Source organism: Filicampus tigris, chromosome 1, assembly GCF_054856515.1.
Source record: "Filicampus tigris isolate MCC_2025a chromosome 1, RoL_Ftig_1.0, whole genome shotgun sequence".
Lineage (NCBI taxonomy): Eukaryota > Metazoa > Chordata > Actinopteri > Syngnathiformes > Syngnathidae > Filicampus > Filicampus tigris.
The window spans coordinates 12,278,823-12,303,036 of NC_141217.1; the positions used below are offsets into that span (position 1 = coordinate 12,278,823).

A 24,214-nucleotide genomic window follows, 5' to 3' on the forward strand; every position below is an offset into this window, starting at 1 on the left:
CACACATTTACGCAAGTGCACACTCACTCACTCACTCACTCACTCACTCACTCACACAACACACACACAGAGCATCGCTGCCCCCTCTCCATCTGGTGAGTTGAGACAGAAAATCAGGGAGGCAAGTGAGACAAGCAAATCTTGTGCTTTCAGCGGAGTATAAATTGGGGCATAGAAAGAGCTTTGGTTAAACTGTGATGAACTGTTGTCAGGATTGAACAGTCAGATCCTCCTGTGTGAACTCAAGAGGGGCCTACTTTATTTTCCTCAAAGGATGCTAATGTGTGTGTGTGGGGGTGGGGGGGGTGGGGTGAGGGGTGTAGCTCCGTAATTCTATAATTCGCCCCATTTTGCAATAATGATAAAGATATCCTGAAACAATGGGACGCCATCTGTCCTGAATCCTCTTACGGTTTTAGTTCAGTCCCCCACGTGGCCCTGTTTCAGTCAAACAAGTCCAGGGAGCCCCCCTACCACCTCAACCCCCCAGTAATTATCCTATACCTCAAAACACTGACAAGTATCAGACACCAGAATGGCTCACATGACATACATGATATTTAGCGGGTGCATTTAGCCACGGGGCTGAGACCAACACCCACTGCGCGCCATATGTGGCCGAGCCAAAGAGGGTCATCACTCACAATGCGTGTTTGACATGTGAGCGACCCTGAAACCGGATCGGCAAGCATAAACAAAGAACTGTGTTTATATATTCTCACTGAGTGTCTTGTAAGCAGACGCTCAGATGTTTACGGGCTTCTATTAGGGACCAGTCTCAGAATGCGTTTTATCAGCAGGCCTGAACGGATTCTATTTCCTCAAGGTACAATTGTAACTATCTGTTTGTAATCTCCTGTGATTAAATACATCTCCCAATACAGTAAATATAGAACAAGGTGAGATAATACATATATGCAGGCAATGCCAGATTTTCAGCTGGAGGGATGAATTTCATCTCACATTTTCTCCCATAATCCCCAACCGGGCCGCTCGGATTAAGAACGTGTCCAGAAGATCAGATACAGTTCTTCCAGGCTTTGGTTACCGTCAGCCGGCTCACAAATTCTGGCACACACGCACACAAACACAGAATGCTCAAATCTTGGGTGGTACCGGGACAAAGCGGCGTCGCACAATCATGTTACAATTCTACAAAACATGGACATACGGTCGTGGGTGCAAAGTGGTCTCCAATTGCCAGCGTCACAACGCAAGGCCGACTTCATCATCTGCAAGGGGAGATCTTGCAGTTTATGTCAATAAACACACTTTGGGCGCGCCAATGCGCTCCGACTATTTTAACTAACATGAGGGGAGCCGCTTTAATTGGCCGGAGGTTTACTACGTCCCATCCCACAACAGCGCAAACGCCCCCTTTTGCCCAGTTCCACTAGTGCAAAATCTAGGAAAATACCAAAAGAGCTAAACTGCACTTTGCGCTAGACTTGTGCTGGGTATGAAAATAGGGTTCATAATGTCAAACGCTGTGGCTCGGCTGACAGAAATAAGCATAAATTTTAGAGCAACTTTCAGCCTTCAAATAACAGACAAGGAGCAGCAACACATACAAGCAAAGCATACAATAGTCACAGGAATATATTTCTCTCTGCTCCTTCCTCAAAGTGGAAGTCAACGCAAACTTTTTTTTTTTTAAACATATGTTATATGCAAGCCCACTAGTTGAAACAGGGCATTCTGATAAATATTGCATTTGTGGAACAAGTGTTAAATCACTCGTTTTTAGCCATCTCCGGGGGCGTCCATTTTGTCTTCTGTCGACTAAAAATGACATCACAACTGCTCACAACGACCAATCACGGCTCAGATTCAGAAAGCAGGTCAGCCGTTATTGGCCGCTCCCAGAGATGGCTAAAAACGAGTGCATTTTGCTGCCTAACTTATATTCCACAAAGGCAAAATTAATCAGAATGCCGTGTTTAGAATAGTGGGCCTGCTGGGAACATATTCTTGAAAAAAATATGTTTGGGTTGACTTCCTTTTAACAAATATGACTGGAATTCTCTGCCTTTATCCACCAGTGCTACCCGGCATGTTGCGTCACAATGTAGGACTACAACGAAGACACACAACGCTAAATTTGGACTGGACTGTATACTGTAAAAATATACCCCAAAAAATGATTGCTTATAAATCTGCAATATAGTGGGACACACTCTACAATATGTATGAGGATTGAAAAATGGAAAAAAAAAAAAAAAAGAATATTTGATGTGGATTCAGAACGTGGTCACGCGAGGACTGCGCTTGCATCCTTGTGAGCAAACTTTCAGACACCCCCGCAACGCTCCGTTTCAAGTGAACGTCTGCTGACGGGCTGTCATCCCACATTAGCGGGCCGCAGAAATGAGAACCTTTCAAAGCAATGAGTAGCTCTGTCTTTGGGTTCACTGGAAGGACGCAGAAGCAAAGCAGGGCATCGGTTTCCAGACTTGATTCCCCCTCAAACTGCCACTCGCAAACAATCCCGCACCATTCTGTGGTCTCATCCTTCACACCGGAGCCGTCTGAGCTCTGGAATACGTGCTCCGCTGTTGCCATGGAGACACTCCACACTGCCTGTGATCTGCAGTGGTTGGACTCTCCTAGCGATGCTGTGTCAGTTTGTGAGGGGCGCGATTCCGCTAGGAGCCAGAAAGCAAATTAAAAAAAAAGGGGAGAGATGTGAAAGAAATCTTATCAGCAACGCCCTTTCTTCTGCCTTGGTGTCCCCGAGGGGACGGAGACGATGACGGGGAACCGGCGTGTTGTCGAGCTTTGCACAGGCAGCGTCGTCTTGTGAACTGTGAATGTGGGACATGAATGCGAAAGTAAGCCATCCACTGTGAATAGCTTCCTTTTGCAATATAGCAAGCTATTCACATAGCGCTGCAAAAGGGAGGCTGCCTTCAACCAGGCCTGCCAGAAACTGTGCTTTATTACCCTCAGTGGTGTCAAGCACCTCAAGCGTCAAACTGACCTTTTCAATTGTCTTCCTGACAGAACAATTAAGGCCATTTTGCATCTCTTCTGACTGGGGAGCTTTAAGCGCTCACCCCAAAGGTTGAGATCACTGCAACCTTCGGCATTGTGTTCCCTTCAAGATGTTTGTTTGTTCTGTAATCTGCAAAAATGCAATATTGGAATTCAGCTGGGGCGGCACGGTGGTCGACTGGTTAGCACATCCGCCTCACAGTTCAGAGGTCGTGGGTTCGATCCCGGCTCCGGCCTCCCTGTGTGGAGTTTGCATGTTCTCCCCGTGCCTGCGTGGGTTTCCTCCGGGTACTCCGGTTTCCTCCCACATTCCAAAAACATGCATGGTAAGTTGATTGGACTCTCTAAATTGCCCCTAGGTGTGATTGTGAGTGTGGATGTTTGTCTCTGTGTGCCCTGCGATTGGCTGGCAACCAATTCGGGGTGTCCCCCGCCTACTGCCCAAAGACAGCTGGGATAGGCTCCAGCACGCCCGCGACCCTTGTGAGGAGAAGCGGTATGGATAATGAATGAATGAATGAATTCAGCTGTTGATGCAAATCACAATCACAATCGCAGCTTTATGAGTCTTCTGCTATGGCCTGAGCTGAACCTAAAGGCCCTGATAGACCAAAAAGACGCTGTCCAACAGTGACAGACGCTTACCTCCTGTGGCGTCCGGCCGGCTGTCGGCGCGTCACGCTGGAGGAATACACCGCAACGACAGACAGCGACGCTAACCATTAAAGTACCTTCTGCGCATGTGTGAGATGTAATACCCTTCCATACCATCGGCGGCGGTAGTCACCATTTCTCATGGTTAGAAAACTCCAACCGGAAGGCTGCTGGCCGGGTGCGGATTATAAAAACGTAAACAACGCATTCAGCTCTATTCTTTGCTCACGATGAACTCCCACGCGAAGTAAACCATCACGTTCTTGACACGGTATTGTGAAATACTTACATTGTCAACCCTCGCTCTTGTACTTGTAAGAAGATTAAGGCAGCGGCGGCGTGCTCACTGTTTTTCCGCATTTGTCACTTCCCGTTGGTGCTCCGAGCGCTGATTTGCTAGCTAACAGCCAATCAGAGTGAGCAAATGTCACGACTGGTGACGTCGATTCAACATACGTAAACGCTCCCAAGACGCTTACAGACGGGTTACGACACTACAACGGTGGCCACTACACCAAACAGACGGCGCATTCAGACGTCACGACGCTTCACGACCTCCGACGTCGGTTTGGTCTATCAGGGCCTTCAGGCTTTAAAAAGCCAAATTGTAAACAAAATGAAACTATATCTGTTTGAGAGCACAAATTAGTATTTTGTGCACACGTTATACCTATTTTGTGGGCACAAATTAGAATTTTATGCACACATAACTCCTTTGTGGCGACAAATTAGCATTTTGTGTACATGTTATACGTAACCCCTTTGTGGGCAAAAATTAGTATTTTATGTGCTCGTTATACCTATTTTGTGGGCACACATTAGCATTTTGTGCGCATGGTATACCTATTTTGTGGACAGAAATTAGCATTTTGAGCGCACGGTATAATTCCTTAGGCACAAATTTGTATTTTGTGCGCACATTATACCTATTTTGTGGGCACGGCATAACTCCTTCGGCACAAATTTGTGCGCACGTTATACCTATTTTGTGGGCACAAATGATCATTTTGTACGCATGTTATACCTATTTTGTGGGCACAAATGACATTTTGTGAGCATGTTATACCTATTTTGTGGACAGAAATTAGCATTTTGAGCGCTTGGTATAATTCCTTAGGCACAAATTTGTATTTTGTGCGCACATTATACCTATTTTGTGGGCACCGTATAACTCCTTAGGCACAAATTTGTGCGCACGTTATACCTATTTTGTGGGCACAAATGATCATTTTGTACGCATGTTATACACATTTTTCTGGGCACAAATTATCATTTTGTGAGCATGTTATACGTATTTTGTGAGCATAAATTAGGATTTTGTGCGCATGTTATACCTATTTTGTGGGTGCAAATTTGTATTTTGTGCACACGATATCTATTTCATGTATTTTGTGTGCACGTCAAACCAATACAATATACCGGTAATTTTAATTGTCTTTCCCTGTTGCTCCACAATTTCCTGCTAAACAATACATAAAATAATGGAAATTAAATTTTGGCCAAGATTTGTCCAGGGAATTAATCATTTTGTTACTTGTGTGAGAGTGTGTGTTCAGTGGTATATGTGTGTACATCGCGATCAGGGCTTTTAATCTGTCGTGTTGGTGATGACCCAGTTTCGCCCCCCCCTCCCACTCACACACTCATCTTTCAGTCGCCAAGGAGACGTTTCACTCTCATCCCTGAACAGGATAATCCATCCCTGACAAACACAATCTAAAGATGTCATCTTTTATTCGGAAAGGTGCTGTTTGTGATGGAGCAGTCAAAGACCGTCGTGTAAATGGAAGCAAACTCATCCATAATGATCCCATCATGCACTGTCATCATTTCCGCGCTCAACTGCATGACTCCAAATTCCAAATATCAATGACAACGTCTCTCTTGCCTCAGTGACGATACCTGCCTCCTGACGGTATGGCAGGCTTAAACTACTAACACCTCCCCACGTTCACTTACACACACTCACGCTCACACATCCCCCTCGCCGGACCAATCCCTCCATCTCGCAATTTATCTGACGAGCCATTAATCCCGCTGGCCCAGATTTGGTCTGCAGTCTGCTCCACATGTTGTTATGCCATCATCCCACCCACAATCCATCCATGTGACACACACACGTACGTACAGTATGCTTGCATCCTGCTTATGTCATGTGACACAGGGTCTGTGCAAGTGTGACCTACTGTAACCACTGCGCAAAGGTGCTCATGTGTTTCAACTCATTTACTACCAATGACATATATTTGTCTTTTAAGAATCTAGACAATCAATCCCAGGTACTTATATACAGTATACAGTATATATATTTTTATTAATTTTCACGTGGTAGAGTAAAGGAGTGTCTGAAAATGGCTGGCATGAATCACAACGAGACAGAAACGTCAAGCAGAACGGGTGCAACTTCCTCATGGTCCTCATCAATCCGTGATCAGGAGAATAGAAAGGCAAGCGTGCTGAGTGCGTGTTATCCATATTCATATTTGTTTGCCTGCCTGCGTGGGCTCTTCGATCCACAACTCCTCGCATGTGACTGTGCACGTGATGTGACGCGCGCCTCTGAGTTTAGTGCATTGATGAGTCGCCATGGCAACAGGTCCTCTCGACAACCACTCATTCCGACACGGCAGAGTAGCCGTCGGGCTCAGCTTAAATTTGCTCACATGCAAGACAAGAAAAAGACGAGCAGCCTACGCAACATGGCAAGTATTGAGGATGCGGGGTGGATGAATGTAAAGCGGTGATCCAGAGCGCAAAGCAAAGACCGCTTTCCAAATTTTCAACATAGAGAATTTGCTGTTAAAGATCCAGGGCCCAGTGACACATTTGGGCTCGAGCATGATGTGCCCCTTCCCACTACACTGAAAAAAATGGAATGTTGAATTTACTCCATTTTATTTCATTAGGTGGTTGCACAAAATAAAATCATCTCAATCCAGACACATTTTTTTTCTGGTTTCAGATGATTATATTTCATGCAACCACTTGACAAAATAAAATGGAGTAAATTTAACATTCCACTTCTTTCAGCGTATTTAAAGCGGAAGACAACCCAAACATGTTTTTTTAAGAATATGTTCTATCCGGGCCCACTAGTTGAAACACAGCATTCTGATTAATATTGCGTTTGTGGAATATGACCAACAACCAATCATGGCTCAGCTTCAGAAAACAGGTGAGCCGTGATTGGTCGGTATCTGAGCCCTGAGCAACTGTGATGTCATTTTCAGTCGACAGAAGTGACAAAATGGCCGCCCCTTGAGATGGCTAAAAACGGGTGCATTTTGCTGCTTAACTCATATTTCATATTAATCATATTGCCTTGTTTCAACTAGTGGGCCCGCATAGAACAATTTCTTGAAATTCATATTCTTGCGCGCCTTCATGCGTATCAGTGGTTAGTTAACTGTGCCTATACCTGACAATACATCTTTCATTTGGATAGTCTGTTGGCATGGTTGCTTTAAAGCGCCTCGTTGTCAGCCGCAAGTGTGCACACTTTACGAAGAAAAGGGGGAAAAGCAATGCAAGAATATTTTTTTACAGTCCCTCTTGACAGCCAGGGTGTGGCTTTGCGCTTTAGAGCGCCTCATTGACACGGTGTGCAAAAGCCGTGCGATGACCCAGTGCACATATACCAGACACTGGAGGCTTTAAGCGGATATATTTTCACAGCTCAAACATGTATTGTTTTTTAAACATTAAAATTTGGCAAGGTTGATAACAACACTCTTCTCAGTGGTGAGTCAAATTTACAATACATATTTATTTGCACTTCACAGAGTCTTCAAAAGTCAAAATGTTGGTTGCAATTTCTCCTTATAATATTCCTGCTCGATGCTTGTCGGGGTCAGCATCCGTTTTGCAGCTTGAGTGCGCCGCAGCCAATCCTCAAGAGAGGATGCAGGAGTAGTCGCGTGCTGCCAAGAAGCACAAAGGGTGAATTCACAAAGGGGGTCAAACAGGTTGATGGATAAAATGTGGGCGATGCAAGAAAGGGATGTAATGGCAACAGTGATGGTGTGAAAATAGAATTTAGGTGGTTTAGGCCAAATGATGAGCTGCAAAACGTTTTCAAGGACCCCCTGGTTGCAATAAATCCCATTGGCTACTTCCTGGCTAACTTCCAGGCTGTCCTTCACTTCTGAAGGCTGTAAACAGTCCGGCTGCATTATTGAAACCAGATGTTACCAATGCCAGACAAAGACAGAACTTGTGCTTTTCTAGGTTGAAGCAAAATATGTCCTCACACGATAATAAAAATTGTACCGTCTTCTTCCAGCTCGCACAGCCCGTCTAATCCACAGCCAAGCAAGCAGATCATGCAATGTAAATCCAATCAACATCTCGATCGTCTCACACGAGCAGCTGAGGACGAGGTGCGTGTCAACACGCCATCTTCACATTGTGTCATGCAAATGACGGCTCATGGGCCAAAGTGTCATTAGAATACATTCAAAATCAATGTCACACAGAAAGACCTGGAAGTCAGCGAATGTATGGAATTGAAAGAATAAATCTTCATAAAGAGCTTGTGGCTGTCATAATCTCGATTGCCTTAAAGTCCCGTCGAGTGGAATGCGACAATTTTTGTAGTCTAGTTTAAGAAGAGAGCTTAATTGTGCAATTCAGTGAACAAAGTTTGGCCATCACATTTTCCAAAGTGTTATTATGAAAAGAAAAAAAACATACAGGTTTAGTGAAACGGTGAAAGCGAGCAGACTGAGTGGGGTTTCTTTTCATTTAATCCTTTAAACTGATTAACAGAGATGCACAATAGTCAAGCAAGGCGCATTACGTAGAGCGTGCACACAGGCGCAAAGCTTGCGACAGCCAACACAGTGACAAAGTGAAATGTAGCACGCGCATCCCCAACCCCTCCCCCCAGACACAAAAAGTAAAACACTAGTTTGAAAATGACCTGATTTCTTGTTTACTTTTTTTAAGAATAACATTTTTTTTCACTCACCCATTTTCGTTCTGTGAACATCTGTGGGTACCGAAAAAAATGTGGCAGTAAAATAATCATCAAGTTTGAGGTCACATGTCGTATGATGGGGAGGTGGGTTTGGAGGGGGGTGGGGGGGTCGGGGTTCTGGGGTATATGTGACGCGGGAGCCGGCTCGCCAGGCAACGGCCATATCAATCAATCAATCAATCACATTTTATTCATATAGCACTTTTCATACATAAAAATGCAACTCAAAGTGCTTTAAAACATTCAAAGCAAAACATAGAATTATCTTCAAAATAGGCAAACGATAAGAACCCTGTCCTCTAGGTGGCGCCAAAAATTGGAAACATGATCACATCAGTTGGTTTAAAAGTAGGTATGTAAGGTAAATGCTAAAAGGTAAATGTACCGGTAAGTGAGTAGGTACTGTATTACTATTAATTCTATGTATAGAAAATGTAACAGATTCAAATTTAAAGCAATAAAAAACATCATATAATTCCAAATATTGTCACAGTAGCGCTAGTAATGATTTGTTGCGTTTACCTCTGTCTTGCTAACATTTTTAAAAATGTTTTCAATAGTCAATGAAAATGCAATTGCACGTAAACATTTTAACACTAGTTGTTTATTGTGTTACAGTTCAGATAGTCTGAAACGTTTGACTTAAACGTTACATTAGTGTTAATACACTTAACACTCCAAAAAATGCACCACTCAGTTCACATGTGCCATATTAAACTAAATCTTGCTTATCAATATTTGACTGTTAAGTTGTAGCTATTCTAATCTCAAGGGCTCACCTTACCTGAAAAATAACCTCCCACCACTTGTACGCAGCCAATTTGGCTGAAGATAAACATTTTGTACGCACACTTCTCATAATAATAAACCTAATTTGTATTTTGCTTTTCTTAATTACTCAGAGACTGTTTTGGTTGGTTTATCGATATTGTATTTTAGGTGGCACTTGAGTTAACCCTCCAAATGCGTGACATGACAAAAGTAGCACGGTGAACAATGACATTATGCAAGGCTTTATCTAAACATGACTTTATTAGAAAGACAAAAGACAGGTTGCAGCATACGTACATGCCTACGAAAAATTTGACATGGATTATTGCTCATCTTGAAATGTATATTGTCCCAACATCACTTCAGAGAAAGTCCACAGTCGCATTAAGTCTCTAGAAAAAGCTCTTATTTTCTGGCCATTTGTCTGCAAATGTGCTCCACTTTTAAGATGCCTGATAAATAAAAGCTTCCACGGACTAAGTGCTAAAGTTTGAGGGGGATGACGGGCCAGTACTTGGGCTGCTTGAGGTCACAGTTTCTGTCAAAAGTGAGCTGCATCGCTGCCTCCATGGCCAGGATCTTGGCTGCATCCTCACCATACAGTTTCTTCATCTCGGCCCCGCGCCTCTCACCAGGCCGCTCAGAGGGCGGGGCCACGCTGGCTTGCCGGAAGGTGCAGCGCAGGTCCTGATCGGCTGGGACGTAGCTGTCCTGTTGCTCAGCATCTAGTTGTTGCTGCCTCCCTGTGGGGACAGCAAGTTGAACACAGTGAACTGATGTTTATTGAGGGGGATATGCTCCAGAACCCCCAGCAGTTGGTGAAATACAGATACTATTCAAGTTTTTCCCCTCCCATGTGTTTTAAACACATTTAAACTACAATCAACAAAAATATAAACGCAACACATTTGTTTTTGCTCCCATTTTTTTCTTTTTTTATGAGATCAACTCAAATGTCTAAAAACATTTCTACATGCACAATATCACCAATTATCTCTGCAAAGCAGAAGTGCTCACAATCACAGATTTAGACTTGTAAACAATATTTGAGAGAAATTGTGATATTGTGCATGTGGGAAAGCTTTTAGTTGTTTGAGTTCATCTTATAAAATATGGAGCAAACCATGAACCAAAAGTGTTGTGTTTGTATTTTTGTTGAGTGCATATTAAAACTAGGGCTGAAATTATTTTGAAAAAATGTAATTTAGATTTTTCTTCCCCTCTAAGTTCCCTTCAATTATTTTCTCAAGATCTCTTCCCAAGCAATAAATGAATCTGTATTACAATAAACAAGATCTAATTTACAAAGCAATATGCATAAGTTTTTGGGTCTTTCGGCTTATGCTAAAATAAAGGCAAATGAAGCATGAATTAATATAAAAGACAGTTCACTTATCTATATCAAGGATGGGCAACTTAAAGGGACAGTGGGGCGGGGATGGCCATGTTTTCACTAACAAGTTCATTTTATATATTTTTGAAAAGGAAAAGAGTTGTCATTTTCTATTTTATCAATAAATTTGGGAGAAATTAGGAAATAAGTGACTCCATGAATAACGCCCCTTGTTAATGAGGAGAATGGCCGCACCCCCTAGCGTTCTATCCCTGTTCGGAACCGATTCCAAACCCTCCATTGGAAATCATTGTACTTTCATTGCTTATAAAGTCCAAAAACGGCGATCAATTGGCACCAAAATGTATGTGGACAGCTCTATACTAATGCCCACTTCAACATATCAAAAGGATTAGCCTCTCTGTGGCTGATTTATATGAGAATGAGGAAATGTGGAAGTCAGCAGAGCTACATAGATTTAGGCTGAGTCAAGCGCACACTGCTTCTTTGCTTGAAAAAAATAAATAAATAAATAAATAAATAAAGGGCATTTAACACCAGTCAGGATATTTACAGTGACTGGAAAATGAAGCGGAAAATGAGTAGACATGCACATTTAGTTGGATGAGGAATGGCCCCATTTTCTCAACCGACAACACGCCGTCCGATTTGAAACGTAAACAGCCGAAAAGGTACGTTCCAATGGTGCCACACTCGGTTGTGGAGTCAGCCTCGCTGGAATCTTTTGTTCGCTGAACATTGACGCTTGTTCGGTGAGGTCTTACCTCACTCTCTGGCGGCTCTCTGTCTGACAACGCAAGTGACTGCTTGGGAGGCAACCCTGCGACTTGAAGATCGACGCAGACTGGACGCAGAGTAAGGAGCTAATGTTGTTGTGCTAACACCTTTTGTTTTAACGACCTGAAGCTAGTTGTTGCTATTAACCGTCCCATTATCTTACCTTTAGCCGGGGAGGGAAGAGGGGGGCGTAAAGCTCCAATCTGCCTGCTGCAAGTCGCCGTCTCCCTCTTAAGAGTTGACACGAGTTTAGCGTAACTAAATGTCCGGAATATAACCAGTCGGGGTTCGTGTGTGCATTCATGCTCTTGTCTGCTTCAGCTTATGTAAGTATAGAGTATTTTTGATTTTGTGGAGGTGATCATGATGAGATCACGTTTTATGTCAATAAATCCAAACTATTGTGCAGAACACTTTTATACTTTCACAGGTTGAAGTGGACAAGAGTAGTAATGTGCATTTGCAGTCTGGTGGCGATCGGTCACCGTTTTAGACATCAGAACTGACAAAGCCAGCAATATTACCAAGCATGCCTTCCTCGCGTGACGTAGACCGCTGAGACGGGAAACATAACATAAGCCCAGCCCCAAGAAAGGGCGGGGCAATTTGTCGTAAATCTAATCACAAAAAAAGCCCTAAATCACTACAGTCTTTTGAGGTGGGCATTTTAGTACTAATGTCATTTTGACATGCAAACCTATTATATAAGTGCCAATGTTAAGCTCACCCAAGTGTCCCTTTAAATGTACAGTGTGTAGAGTTTAGTGCCGTCTAGTGGTGAACTAATAGAATGCAACGACCTGGGCAGGCGCACTACAGTGGATCAGAGAGACCACACTTTGCAAGTCTACCGCCAATTTCATCAGCAGAGGCGCAAACAAAATGTCATCAACAAACAAATTCAAGTCGTCCCTCAAGTGACGACGTAAGTGGATTACATTTGTTACACATGCGGTAGTCATGACGTTGAGGAACTACGTTCGCACAATTTCTGTCCTTCGGGTACCCGTAGCAGAAAGATGGCGGCGAAATGTTGCAATGTTGATTTGAATTTGATTAATTGTTCAACCCAAATGAACAACATAACACATCCACTTACTTAATTCCTCTCTGTGTTTCTCTGTCTGTGCAAAATACTCCCGAAGCTCCTCGCTGATCTCCATGTTACTGACGTCGCATTCAATCTCAGTGTCCGAGCTGCTCTCCCCTTCCTCGTTGTCACTTTCGCATGCACGCCAGTCTGCGTAGCGCTCTCGCTGGCAGTGGTAGATGGGGCCGTAAGCAGCCTCTAAGGCCTTCTGGTAGGCCCGCCTGTGCCTCTGGTGCCAGGCCATCGCCTGCTGGTAGTGCTTCCAGTATCGACTATACACAGAACTGGAAAACCAGGACATTGGAGCGTTTGCGTCCTCCTGCCAAGGAGAAGAAATGTGACTTATTACCATTCATGGCAGTTGAGGTCAACACCATGCATAAGCTGACCAGCACTTTTAAGCCTACAGAGGCAAACGTTTTGTTTTTTTTACTTGTACTTGGTGAAGAAGTTTATTTTTCTATTTAGACACAAGTGTCTTAGTTTTGTTACCTCTGCAAGCCAAATTGTATAAGGTTTTAGATTTCTTGTGTTCAAGGCCCTTTCAGAACCGGTACTGGCCCCGTGTATTCATGATATATTACATTAAGGGTGAATGACTATTTCATATTTAGCATTATTATAATGTACTCGGTGTGGTGAAATGGCTGATCGGTGACAACCCTAATGAAGGCTGCAGCGTCAGCCAAAAGTGTTAGCCAGCAAAGGAAATTTCTCTTTACCCAGAAAATATTTGTCTGAACACAAGAAATACAAAACCTATAAACAAAGATGACATGATCAATGCAATAGATCACTTTTTTTTCCCCACTAGTGAGACAACAGGGTGAACTAGAGACTAATACACTATTGTTATGTAACAAACCCAATCCTTAAGGAATCGTCTGAGTTAAAAGTTCGGATGTGCTCGTTTATACTATATTTCAATATGTAATTATGATGTAGATGGATGGACAAAAGCATGGGTACAATGAAGTTGACACTTGTTTTTGGTTGTGAAAACTATATATTTGGGAATAGAATAGACTAGAACTTTATTATCACTGTCACGGCAACAATGAACATCAGATCATCTCACATTTATTGACCCAAGTGTCAGGTGCTGAGAAGTTGGTGGGCTTCTGATGATTTTCAGATTTCACTTTGAGACCTGGCCCTTTTTTGAGAATAATTGGATAGTGTTTGATAGAAAGCATATCAGAAAATATGCGAAAATATCAATCAGTTTTCCTAAATCGAAGGCAATATCAATTAATAAAAAACGAGTATGTTTTCACCGAGGAAAAAGGATATCAAAACGTTTACAAATTTGAGAGGCTGAAATGAGAGGATTTGGACTATTTTAAATATGATTGAAAAAAACTCACTTCCTTTCCGTTTTGTGTGCAAAAAAAGCTTTCTGGCAAGAATGATGACTGACTAATTATTTTTCACAGTTTTGTCATTGGACATTTACCTTTATCTGGCTTGTTATGCTTTACTGTCATTGTGTTTTACCGTCAGCAGAGTTTGTCAGTTTGGTAATTTAGTTCTTTGGCCACTATGGAGAGGAGCAATCAAAAAGGGATGCGAGAGGGTGTTCTTTTGCTCATTAACTTTTGAATCGATGGCTAAAGGCTCTGATGCTACACTTACCATGTGCGCGCTTCGGTGTCTCACAAAATCCACAGCGGTCAGACGGATCTGAAGAGAAATCCGAAAGAAATAAGAGCAAAATGAAAACGAAGCGCGACAACAATAAGAGGCAAAGAGCAGGTTAGCATGGCTGCTGCTACCATACAGACGACCAGGAGATTTGTTAGCAATGGGCGCTAGCACTTGCCAAACAAAGACAAACAGCTCTTAAACTTCAAATAAACACACAGACTTACGCCTGATGTCGTTTTTGGTGAATAACTCACATTTCGCAGTCTGTTGGGGTTGGACTTTTCGCTCTCCGTTTGACATTTCCCAGCAGCCTTTGCAAAACCACCGTTTTAGTATCGATCTGATGCAAGAACTTGCTTAGTATCGATAATATTGATATTTGGAACGATCCGCCCACCCCTAGTCTGAAGTGGTCGTTACACAGTCACGGTGAGTCCCCCCTGTTTTCCCAGTATGAGCTAGCGCATTTTGAGGCTGAGGTCGCGGCAGCTGCCTCATGAATGCCTTTTAGAAACATAGAACATTCGATGCCGTGGAATGAGAAATGGTAGCGAAAGCAGGTCGAATGGAGTCGCGACATCTCCCGAGCAATTATTGAAAAGAAGCGCAACGAACTACTGTAGTCAATTAGATACTTAGCTGGTTAAAAACGGTTTTGCTTTCGTTCTGAATATTTGTATATCTGAATACACAAGTATGAATCCAGCTCTGCTGCAAGATGTGGAAAGAGTTGTTTCTCACTTGCTTTCTTCTGAAAGGTTTGTGCACATGATTTACTGTTTTGATCGTTTGCAGGACAAGGACATTTTTATTGTCACTAACATTTGGTCTGCTTTGTGTTTCAGATACCACCCCGCAGATTATCCGTTTTGGGGACACAGCAGTGGAATATGGCAAGGATGCATACTACAAGTGTCAGCTGAAGAACCATACAAGTAAGGTTAAAAAGAGCGCCTCAGCTGCTGTTATGAACCTTGTGTCAGTTCTTTCCATAGATTTTCAATTGTATTCAGGTCAGGTGATTGGCTGGGCCATTTGAGCAACTTTTTTTCCCCCTTTGAAACCAATTGAGAGTTTCCTTGGCAGTATGTTTTGTATCATTATCCCCCTGCAGTGTCCACCCTCGTTTCATTTTCATTATCCTCGTAGATGGCAGTAGATTTTTGTCAAGAATGTCTTGGTACATTTGCCCTTTCCTTCTCCCTTCAATGATGTGAAGTTTACCAGTACCATTTGTTGAAAAGCAGCCCCACACCATCATGTTCCCCTTGCCGAATTCCACTGTTGGTATGGTGTAGTGTTGCACGGGATACCAGTACCGTACCATATTTTTTCGACTTTCGAATCTATGCATGTATATTGAAGAGACTTGCTATAATTTTCTTACGGAATTGTATGCTTTTACCTGAATTTGACCAGTCAGATGCAAACTTAAATGCGCATTGCCATACAATAATTGGACATTATTGGCCACCCCTGTTCTAGGGGAATGACAATTAATTAGCTAAGAACACAATTGAGCTTACATTTTTTTGTCGCATGAAAAAAAATGTACTTCTTTCATTAGATAATAAAAATGTCAGTTTTCAAAAATTTTCTTTAGATGCATGCTATGGATCGCAATAATATCGTTATCGCTATCGTCAACATCCTGTTAGATTAGACCTCTTTGACGCATATATGTGACCCTTCCTCCTGGCTCTGCATCTTATTTACTGATTAACACCCTTGGCACACATCTAGTTGGAATCAGTTAAGACCGTAGAGTCACCCATAGTCACATGGGCTATGGAGAGCCACCCTCCTTGTGGGATGGCGGCCAGGAGTGTAAAGAATAGGAACCATTTTTGATGGATTAGACCTTCTTCTGCAATCTCACAGTAAAGGCTCCGTATCGGCCGTGTATCGATCTTTCTGGCATCCATTAAATAGTTCACCTGAGAATATGCAGTCTTCTGGTAATGACTATAAGCACAGCGAGCGCGAAAGATTAAAAAAAGAAGCGGACAAATGTTCCCCTCAGAATCTTTCAATCCATATCGCATCTTTTTCCAATATCGTGCAGCCCTAGTTGTTAGTGGATTTTACAAAAAGTCTTCACTTCTACACAGTCTACACGTTCTTCCGGTGTATTTTTTTCCAAATCAAATGTTAATGTTGTAAGATGGGTTTGTAATGATACTAAACTGTTTGGGAATCATAACTCGTGGTATATTTATTGTTTAAACTATTACCTGGTAATGTGTTTTTTCCCCCTGTATTACTGATTAGCATTGATAAAACATTTGCTTTAAACTGGATTTCAAAACGTTGTGGTCACGGGTTTATCCACAGAGAAATTAAGCAAATTGCTAAAAGGTTACAGCCAAAATAAACTGCACCGTCATGCAGGGAAGAACAATCAACTCCACACCCTGCCCTGAACAAACCGCGATGAAAATTGGCTAGGCGACCAAACCACTGCATAGTCCGCCAAATCAGTCAGTCAAGCTATTGTAGTAAATGTTTTGTTTCACTTGCTTTTGCTCTCTCAAGACACAGTCGGCAGTCAGCTGATGCGTTTGACTTGCGAACTGTCCCCCTGACATCTTCTTGGCCTCGCCTCAGGTGTGCACCAGATCACGTGGCAGAAGCGTGTGTGGAATAATCCCGTTGAGAATGTCGCGTCCTACAGCGAGCTGCATGGACAGCACATCAATAAGCCTTACCAGGGGAAGGTGATTCTCAATGAGACATCCCTCAGCTCAACATCCCTCATCCTAAAGAATGCCACGTGGGCAGATGAATGTTGTTACATCTGCATCTTCAACATGTACCCGGAGGACTCCAAGAGAAAGCAGAGCTGCCTCACTGTGCAAGGTAAAAGTAATAGTCTGAGTAGATTCCACATGTGCAATTCATGGTTTGACCAACATGACTCACCAAATTTTGTAGGAATATCTGAGGTGAAAGCAAAGGCATACCATGTCGACAGCAGATACTTGGATGCAACCACGACAGTTGTGTTCAGCTGCTCTGCAACCGGGAAGCCAGCACCCGCCATCCGCTGGCGCTTCTCGCCAAACACCGTGGCTTTTAACCAGACCACCACCACGGTGGCCAACCAGGACCACACGTTCACCAGCACTCAGAATGTCACGTTGCACTTATTCTGGAGTTGGGACGGGTATGCAGACTGTGTGGTGCAGAGCGGCAGTTGGGCAGAAAGGACGGAGAGGGTCCCCTTATCCTGGAATGCTGACTTGGTGGAATTGCTGAAGGAGGAAGTGCCTGGTATGTGTGTCGTTAAAGATGGGATAACCTGCAGGTTCAAGTGCCCACATCCGATTAATGCCTATACCCGTCTGCCCTAAGGCTTTTTGCTGTTTAATGACACGCAGTTGGAGTTTACTGTAAAACTAAAAGCACACAATAATTGTGTGACTTGCGGGGTGCGGGCTGGCTGGCTGGCTGGCTGGCTGGCTGGCTGGCTGGCTGGCAATTTTGTAATTGAATTTCGATTAAATGCACAGCCCTATATTAAAGGTCACTTAGTCTTTTAGTCATCAAATGTCTTTTAGTTGGCCTTCCCCCAGAAACTGTTTACAATGAGCCATTTCAGGGAATTTGGTATCATAATGAAAGTGAAAGTTGAGTCTGTTTTGTTTCTCTTTCACATTGCTAAACTGTAAATGTCCAGCTGAATTCTGAATCATTGTAATATGTTTGTTTGTAGCCTATACAGTATGTTCAGTCCGTACATTGTATTCAAAATCAAAACATCAAGCCAAATTTATCAAATGTGTTTTTACTTGAAAGGTAATTTAAAGAGAAAATAAACATGCAATGATGCAAAGACATCTATTGGATTAATGTTTGCGCGCTGGCCTGGCCACATAACAAACATGAACTCGTATACTGGCAGCCCTCCCAGTTAACATGGATATTTGACATCCATAGCCGTCAATAGTAGTGAATGATTTTTAATTTTGCTCGTCTGAAGTATGCAAGAAGTAAGCACAGCACCAAAAAAAGCAGTATCTGCACCCCTCAACAAAACTATTACAAGATTGAGTCCAATTCCTTTATTATTTTTTTTTGTCGACTGAAATCATTTGACATCAAAAGATGAATATGAAGGTTTTTTTATTTCCAGGTATTGACATCTGAATATGATCCAATGTCTGATATGATACAAATGCAGCTACTTATTTTTGTCAACAGCCTAATACTCCTTTTTCTTCACTTTCAGTAAAGGAATAGCAAATCTGATATACAAAGGGACTTGCCTTTATGTTTTGATTTGCAATATGTGCCGTGTTTGCAATGCAACGGTAACATAAACACAACGTTAAGTGTTTTTTTTTTTTTCTTTTGCTTTTTTTAGCAGGTGGCGGACCGTATGAAATAAGACAGACTCTTATTGTCCTCGTTGTGGTTCTTATGGTTTTTGTGATGGGCCCCGCAGTATTCATCATTGTAAAAGCATGGAAGAGGTGAGTTGTGACATGAATGCCGTGACATGATGTTGCTTAGCTGAAACGTCATTAATACTACGATCTTTCAGCATTATTGCTTTTCTGTCTTCACACGTTTGATCTTCTCGTAGCAAAGTATTGCATTACAGTCAGGGGAAATCAGACATTTCAATTCTGATTAGGTGACGTGCAAATCAATCATAATGATGCATAATCATTCAGATTTGTAAGCGTTGCTAACAACAATTCTCTGTGGTTAGGTGTGTTAATTTCGTTAACGAAAATGAAACGAAAATATTTTCGTCAACGCACATTTTTCACCTGACAAAAACTAGACTAGGCTAAAACCTCCATTAATGTAAGAATAATAATGCATTTTAGTATTCATGTGTTTGATTTTTAACATTAGGCCAACTTGCTTAGTGTGCTTTGCTTTCACATATGTATGTTAATTACACCCCCCCCCCCCCCCCACACACACACACACACTCACATAGACAATACAAGTTCATAGTGTTCCAGCTGCTTTCGCTCCCCTTTCCCTTAGAGCTGGAACACCTTTGTTATCAGGGACACCGAAGAATAATAAAAAGAAAGGGGGCGCAGGAGCCGGGCAGAGCGTTTTAGGAACTGTAATCGTACATTTCCCTGCGCTCTCCTTGCAAGTAAAAAGACAATATTGTTGTGGAATGTCTTCTCTCCTCATTGTGTGCATTGTTTATGAATGTCTCACTTGGTGTGAACCTGACAATTAGTAACCAGTAACTTGGACTAAATTAACATGCATTTTCTTGTACTAACGAAGAAGAGACGGAAATGTAATTCATTAAATAAAGACTTAGTTAAATTCTATGGCGTTTTTAGTTCATGAGCAAAGACGATCTGAAAATTGATATGATTTCTTGGTGTTGATTACCGCTCTCTCGACCATGTTCTCACACGATTCACTGCAAAACAACGCTTTGTCTGCGAGTTCTTGCGCAATTCAATGCAAAGTAACGCTGGATCAGTTGGTAGCGAGTTACCGGTCGCGGCAAAATAACAAGTGGGTAAAAGTGAAGCAAAGATGGGCACGTTTTTTTGCCGGTCCGTCCGCGACCTGGGTACCCTTTCGTCATCTTCCCTCCGTCCTTATTCATAAAAATCACCGTCCTCGTCCTTTTAAAGCGCTTCCGTCCTTACATTCCGTCTTACACGACTGCTCCGTGGTATCACGGAAGAGAACAATGGTCTTTCTTTTTAAAAGAACCCCACACAACACGTCAGCCGATACATGACCCGGTTAAGGACAATTACAGGGACGGGTGAAAACCCACTTTTGTCTTAGTCCTTTTTAAAAGACTTCTCGTCCTCCGTCTGTCCGTCCACAAAATGGGCGTCCGTCCGTTCCGTCCCAGGGATGGAATGCCCATCTCGGATTAATGGTCATGCTTTGCACGGGGCCCGGGATAAAGAAATACATGCTATATGGACACGTTTTCGCTATATTGAAGTGGAGAAATAAACAACAACCTTATGTTTGATTTTAGTCAGAAAGGAAGGAATGACAAAAAGGTAACAAAGAACCCAAAGAGACATGTTGCAGTTCACCACAAAGATGTAAATGGTAAGTTAACAAAAGGTTTGGTGGTGGTTGTTTATAATATCACATCACAGCGCAACAGCATCAATACAATACAATTTTATTTATATAGCCCATTTCATAACAGCTGGAGCTGTAACAAAGCACTTTACAAACATGTGTCATGCGTCATCTTCCAAACCGCCTAACAGGGTCGCGGGGAGGTGCTGGAGACTATCCGAGCTGACAATGGCCAAAGGGCAGACGACACCCCAAACTGGTCGCCAGCCAGTCGCAGGGCACACACACAGACACCGTCACTGAGTGGTAACCGATCCCACGCTGCCCGCACGCAACTCAGGCGTGTGTACCACTGCACCATCAGTGACACTTTACAAACAATAAATAATAATAATAATAATCAACAATAAAAAGGCCATAATACACAAGTGTTGATCAATAAATTAACATAAAACTATATACAATTGACACCGGAAAAGTGCCGAAAATTTTAGTTCTGATCAAAAGCCAGAGAATGGAAATGTGTCTTCAACCGGGTTTTAAAAGTGGACAGAGAGTGGGCTTCCCTAACATCCAATGCAAGGTCATTCCAAAGGGAAGGACCAGCAGCCGAAAAGGCGTGATCCCCTCTGAGGCTCCGCTTAGTCCTCAGCACCTCGAGCAGCGCCTGGTCTGCAGACCTGAGGCTGCGGCAAGGTGCGTAGGAGTGGAGGAGCTCGGAGAGTTACGCCGGGGCGAGGCCATTTAATGACTTATAGACAAAGTAAACTTACAGTACACTATGAAATTTTATGCGAACAACTGAAATCCTACAATAAAACAGTCAAACTGGCAAGATCTTCCTATTTCTCAAACCTCATTACAGTCAATAAAAACAACCCCAGAGTTCTCTTCTCCACCTTTGAACTTTTAACTAGTTCTGATTTTAATAAGTCCCCACAGAGACCAACAGACGCTCTCTGTGAGGACTTTGCAGACCACTTCAGAAATAAAATCGATGACATAAGATCCAGTCTTTTAGCCCGTCAAAACACAAGTTTTAATAAACCTGGACAATCATATTTACATGAGGAAACACTGGAAAGTTTTGCCCTGGTTAATGCAAGGACACTTGGTCGAGTTTTCTCCCAGGTAAACCCAACAACCTGCCTTTTGGATCCAATTCCCACATTTCTTTTTAAGACATTTTATGGATTTTTTGAGGAACAAATTTTAAATATAGTCAAATGCTCTCTTCAGACAGGTGTCTTCCCCGCTGCCTTTAAAACGGCGGTGGTGAAGCCCCTTCTGAAGAAAAGCGGTTCTGACCCGAGCGTTTTTAATAACTACAGACCCGTATCCAACTTACCGTTTTTAAGTAAGATTTTAGAAAAACTGTTTTTCATCCAGTTGAATCATTTTTTAAATACAAATAATATTTTGGAGAAATATCAATCTGGTTTTAGGATGAACCACAGTACGGAGACTGCTCTTTTAAGGATCTTAAATGATATTAGGTGCACTGCAGACGTGAGAAAACTCACAGTCTTGGTGCTACTGGATCTAAGCGCTGCTTTTGATACAGTAGATCACCAAATTTTATTAAATAGACTTAAAAATCTAGTGGGCATCTCTGGTACTGTTTTTGACTGGTTTTATTCCTATCTCACAGACCGATATTTCTTTGTAAGTATGGATACTTGTTCCTCTAAAACTCATGAAATTAAATGTGGGGTTCCTCAAGGTTCGATTTTAGGCCCCTTACTTTTTAATCTTTATATGCTTCCCCTCGGGGATGTCATCAGGGGACACGGCATCAGCTTTCACAGCTACGCTGATGACACGCAGCTGTATATTGCCGTGTCTCCTGATGACACAGGACCCATTGATACCCTTTTAAATTGCATTTTAGATATCAAGTCATGGATGGCAGATAATTTCCTACAGCTCAATGAGGACAAGACTGAGGTTTTAGTTATCGGTCCCGAAGGTCAGAGAGAGAAGCTTTTACCAAAACTACACATTTTTAATCCCTCACACTGTGTGAAGAACCTTGGCGTCATTTTTGACTCTGAGCTCAGTTTTATTCCTCATATTAAAAATGTAACCAAGATTGGTTTTTATCACCTTAAGAATATCGCCAGAGTCTGCCCGTTTCTCTCTCAGGCTAACACGGAAGTGCTGATGCATGCCTTTATTTCCTGTCGTTTAGATTACTGTAATGCCCTGCTCTCTGGCCTCCCGAAAAAGAGCATTTCACCACTGCAACTACTGCAGAATTCAGCCGCTCGGGTGCTGACGAGAACCAGAGGGCGGGAGCACATTACGCCAGTTTTGAAATTGCTGCATTGGCTCCCTGTGTGTTTCAGGATCGATTTTAAAGTACTTTTATTAGTTTATAAATGTGTTAATGGTCTTGGGCCATCTTATTTATCTGATTTGCTTTTATCATACCAGCCCTCGCGGATCCTGAGGTCCTCTGGCGCCGGCCTTTTATTTATTCCAAGGGTGAGGACCAAAATGCATGGCGAGGCTGCATTCAGCCATTTTGGTCCTCACCTTTGGAATAGCCTGCCAGAGGATGTCAGGTCTGCAGAGACTGTTGATATTTTTAAGAGGAAGCTCAAGACACACCTTTTTAGTTTGGCTTTTAACAACTTTTAAATAATTTATCTTTTCTTTTGATTGAAGATAATTCTATGTTTTGCTTTGAATGTTTTAAAGCACTTTGAGTTGCATTTTTATGTATGAAAAGTGCTATATAAATAAAATGTGATTGATTGATTGATTGATTTTTAATCCCTCACATTGTGTGAAGAACCTTCACACACCGCAAATCCGAAAACGTTTGGCAATCATACACCAGCAGAGCGTTTGTGAATGAAGCACTAATCAGCCAAAACATTCTAATGAGCCGAATTGTCAAGAGGGTCGCCAAACACACAGGCGCCCTTGACAAAAAAAAAAAGTTGACTAAATGTGCTGAAAATTAACAAGCGCAATCGAAACGGGACTAGAACTGAGACTAAAGTTACACTTCTGATAAAATCAACACTATATTTTGACAACTTAAGTGTAATTAAAAACAAGAACATACAGACTAACTTGTATTAATAATGTTCCTTGTTTTGTTTCCTCTTCCTCACAGGCACAATGCTTTCAGAGGAACTCCTCTTAGCCAACGAATGACTCCAGGCAACAGCTCCGGCTGCACTTGCTGAATGTCTTACCTGTTTTTCTGCCTTATTGATAGAATAATTGTCATGTCATGTCATCTTCCAAACCGCTTATCCTCTACAGGGTCGCGGGGAGTTGCTGGGACAGATCGAATGTTTGAAGTGATGATGCTTATTTGTAATTTGTAAATTATTTTAATATAATATAATATAATATAAATAACATGCACAGTACATAAAATAATTTACAAATTACAAATAAGCATAATATAGATAATATGCACAGTACATAAAATAATTTACAAATTACAAATAAGCATCATCACTTCAAACATTCGATCTGTGAGCAAACATGTTTATGATTCGACTTGCATATGAGTAAGTGAAGAAACAGCCGAATGTATGATTGACTACAGGAACAGAAAATGGCCACTGGAGCTCGCCCTTTCCTCGTTTGAATGAATCGATGAGGGACGCTTTGGGCACCGCTGCATTACTTGTTGTTCACTATAAAGAAAACTAGAATGACGTTCATTTAACACTCACGTCACGTAACATAAAGCACACATCTAATCGAGATTAACCAATAAAAACAGTATAAATCTGACCTAAGGTGAGTTTTAATACTGTATGTTTTAATGACGTGGTATGTTGGGAATTTTGCCATTGCTTTATTTTGACATGCAAAAGTCTGTAAAAAAGCATTCAATAACAGTTTTGACAAAAGCGTTCAAACTAAATACAATTACATTAAA

The 24,214-nt window shown here is 42.2% G+C and overlaps 2 protein-coding genes across 8 annotated transcripts; one reads left to right on the forward strand and one right to left on the reverse strand.

Moving 5' to 3' along the window:
- Positions 1-9,639: 9,639 nt before the first annotated feature.
- On the reverse strand, positions 9,640-14,859 carry gemin8 (gem (nuclear organelle) associated protein 8). Of its 2 annotated transcripts, none has more exons than XM_086023694.1 (4): positions 14,490-14,859; positions 14,254-14,301; positions 12,628-12,937; positions 9,640-10,140 (listed from the first exon to the last, which is right to left on the reverse strand). In XM_086023694.1, the coding sequence occupies exons 2-4, from the start codon at positions 14,254-14,256 to the stop codon at positions 9,881-9,883; spliced, it is 573 nt and encodes a 190-aa protein (XP_085879820.1). In that variant the 5' UTR covers positions 14,257-14,301; positions 14,490-14,859; the 3' UTR covers positions 9,640-9,880. The 2 variants fall into 2 exon arrangements, with proteins under 2 accessions (XP_085879820.1, XP_085879736.1); XM_086023610.1 differs by having other exon boundaries at positions 14,520-14,857.
- On the forward strand, positions 14,136-24,066 carry LOC147152800 (nectin-3-like). 6 transcript variants are annotated; one of them, XM_086022500.1, is made up of 7 exons: positions 14,136-15,023; positions 15,111-15,200; positions 16,873-17,124; positions 17,200-17,538; positions 18,635-18,740; positions 20,252-20,328; positions 23,432-24,066. In XM_086022500.1, exons 1-7 carry the CDS (start codon positions 14,984-14,986, stop codon positions 23,470-23,472), a joined length of 945 nt encoding a protein of 314 aa, XP_085878626.1. In that variant the 5' UTR covers positions 14,136-14,983; the 3' UTR covers positions 23,473-24,066. The 6 variants fall into 6 exon arrangements, with proteins under 6 accessions (XP_085878626.1, XP_085879520.1, XP_085877823.1 ...); XM_086021697.1 differs by having other exon boundaries at positions 14,140-15,023; positions 18,632-18,740; XM_086023205.1 differs by lacking the exon at positions 23,432-24,066 and adding an exon at positions 20,496-23,425 and having other exon boundaries at positions 14,140-15,023; positions 18,632-18,740.
- The last annotated feature ends 148 nt before the right edge of the window (positions 24,067-24,214 follow it).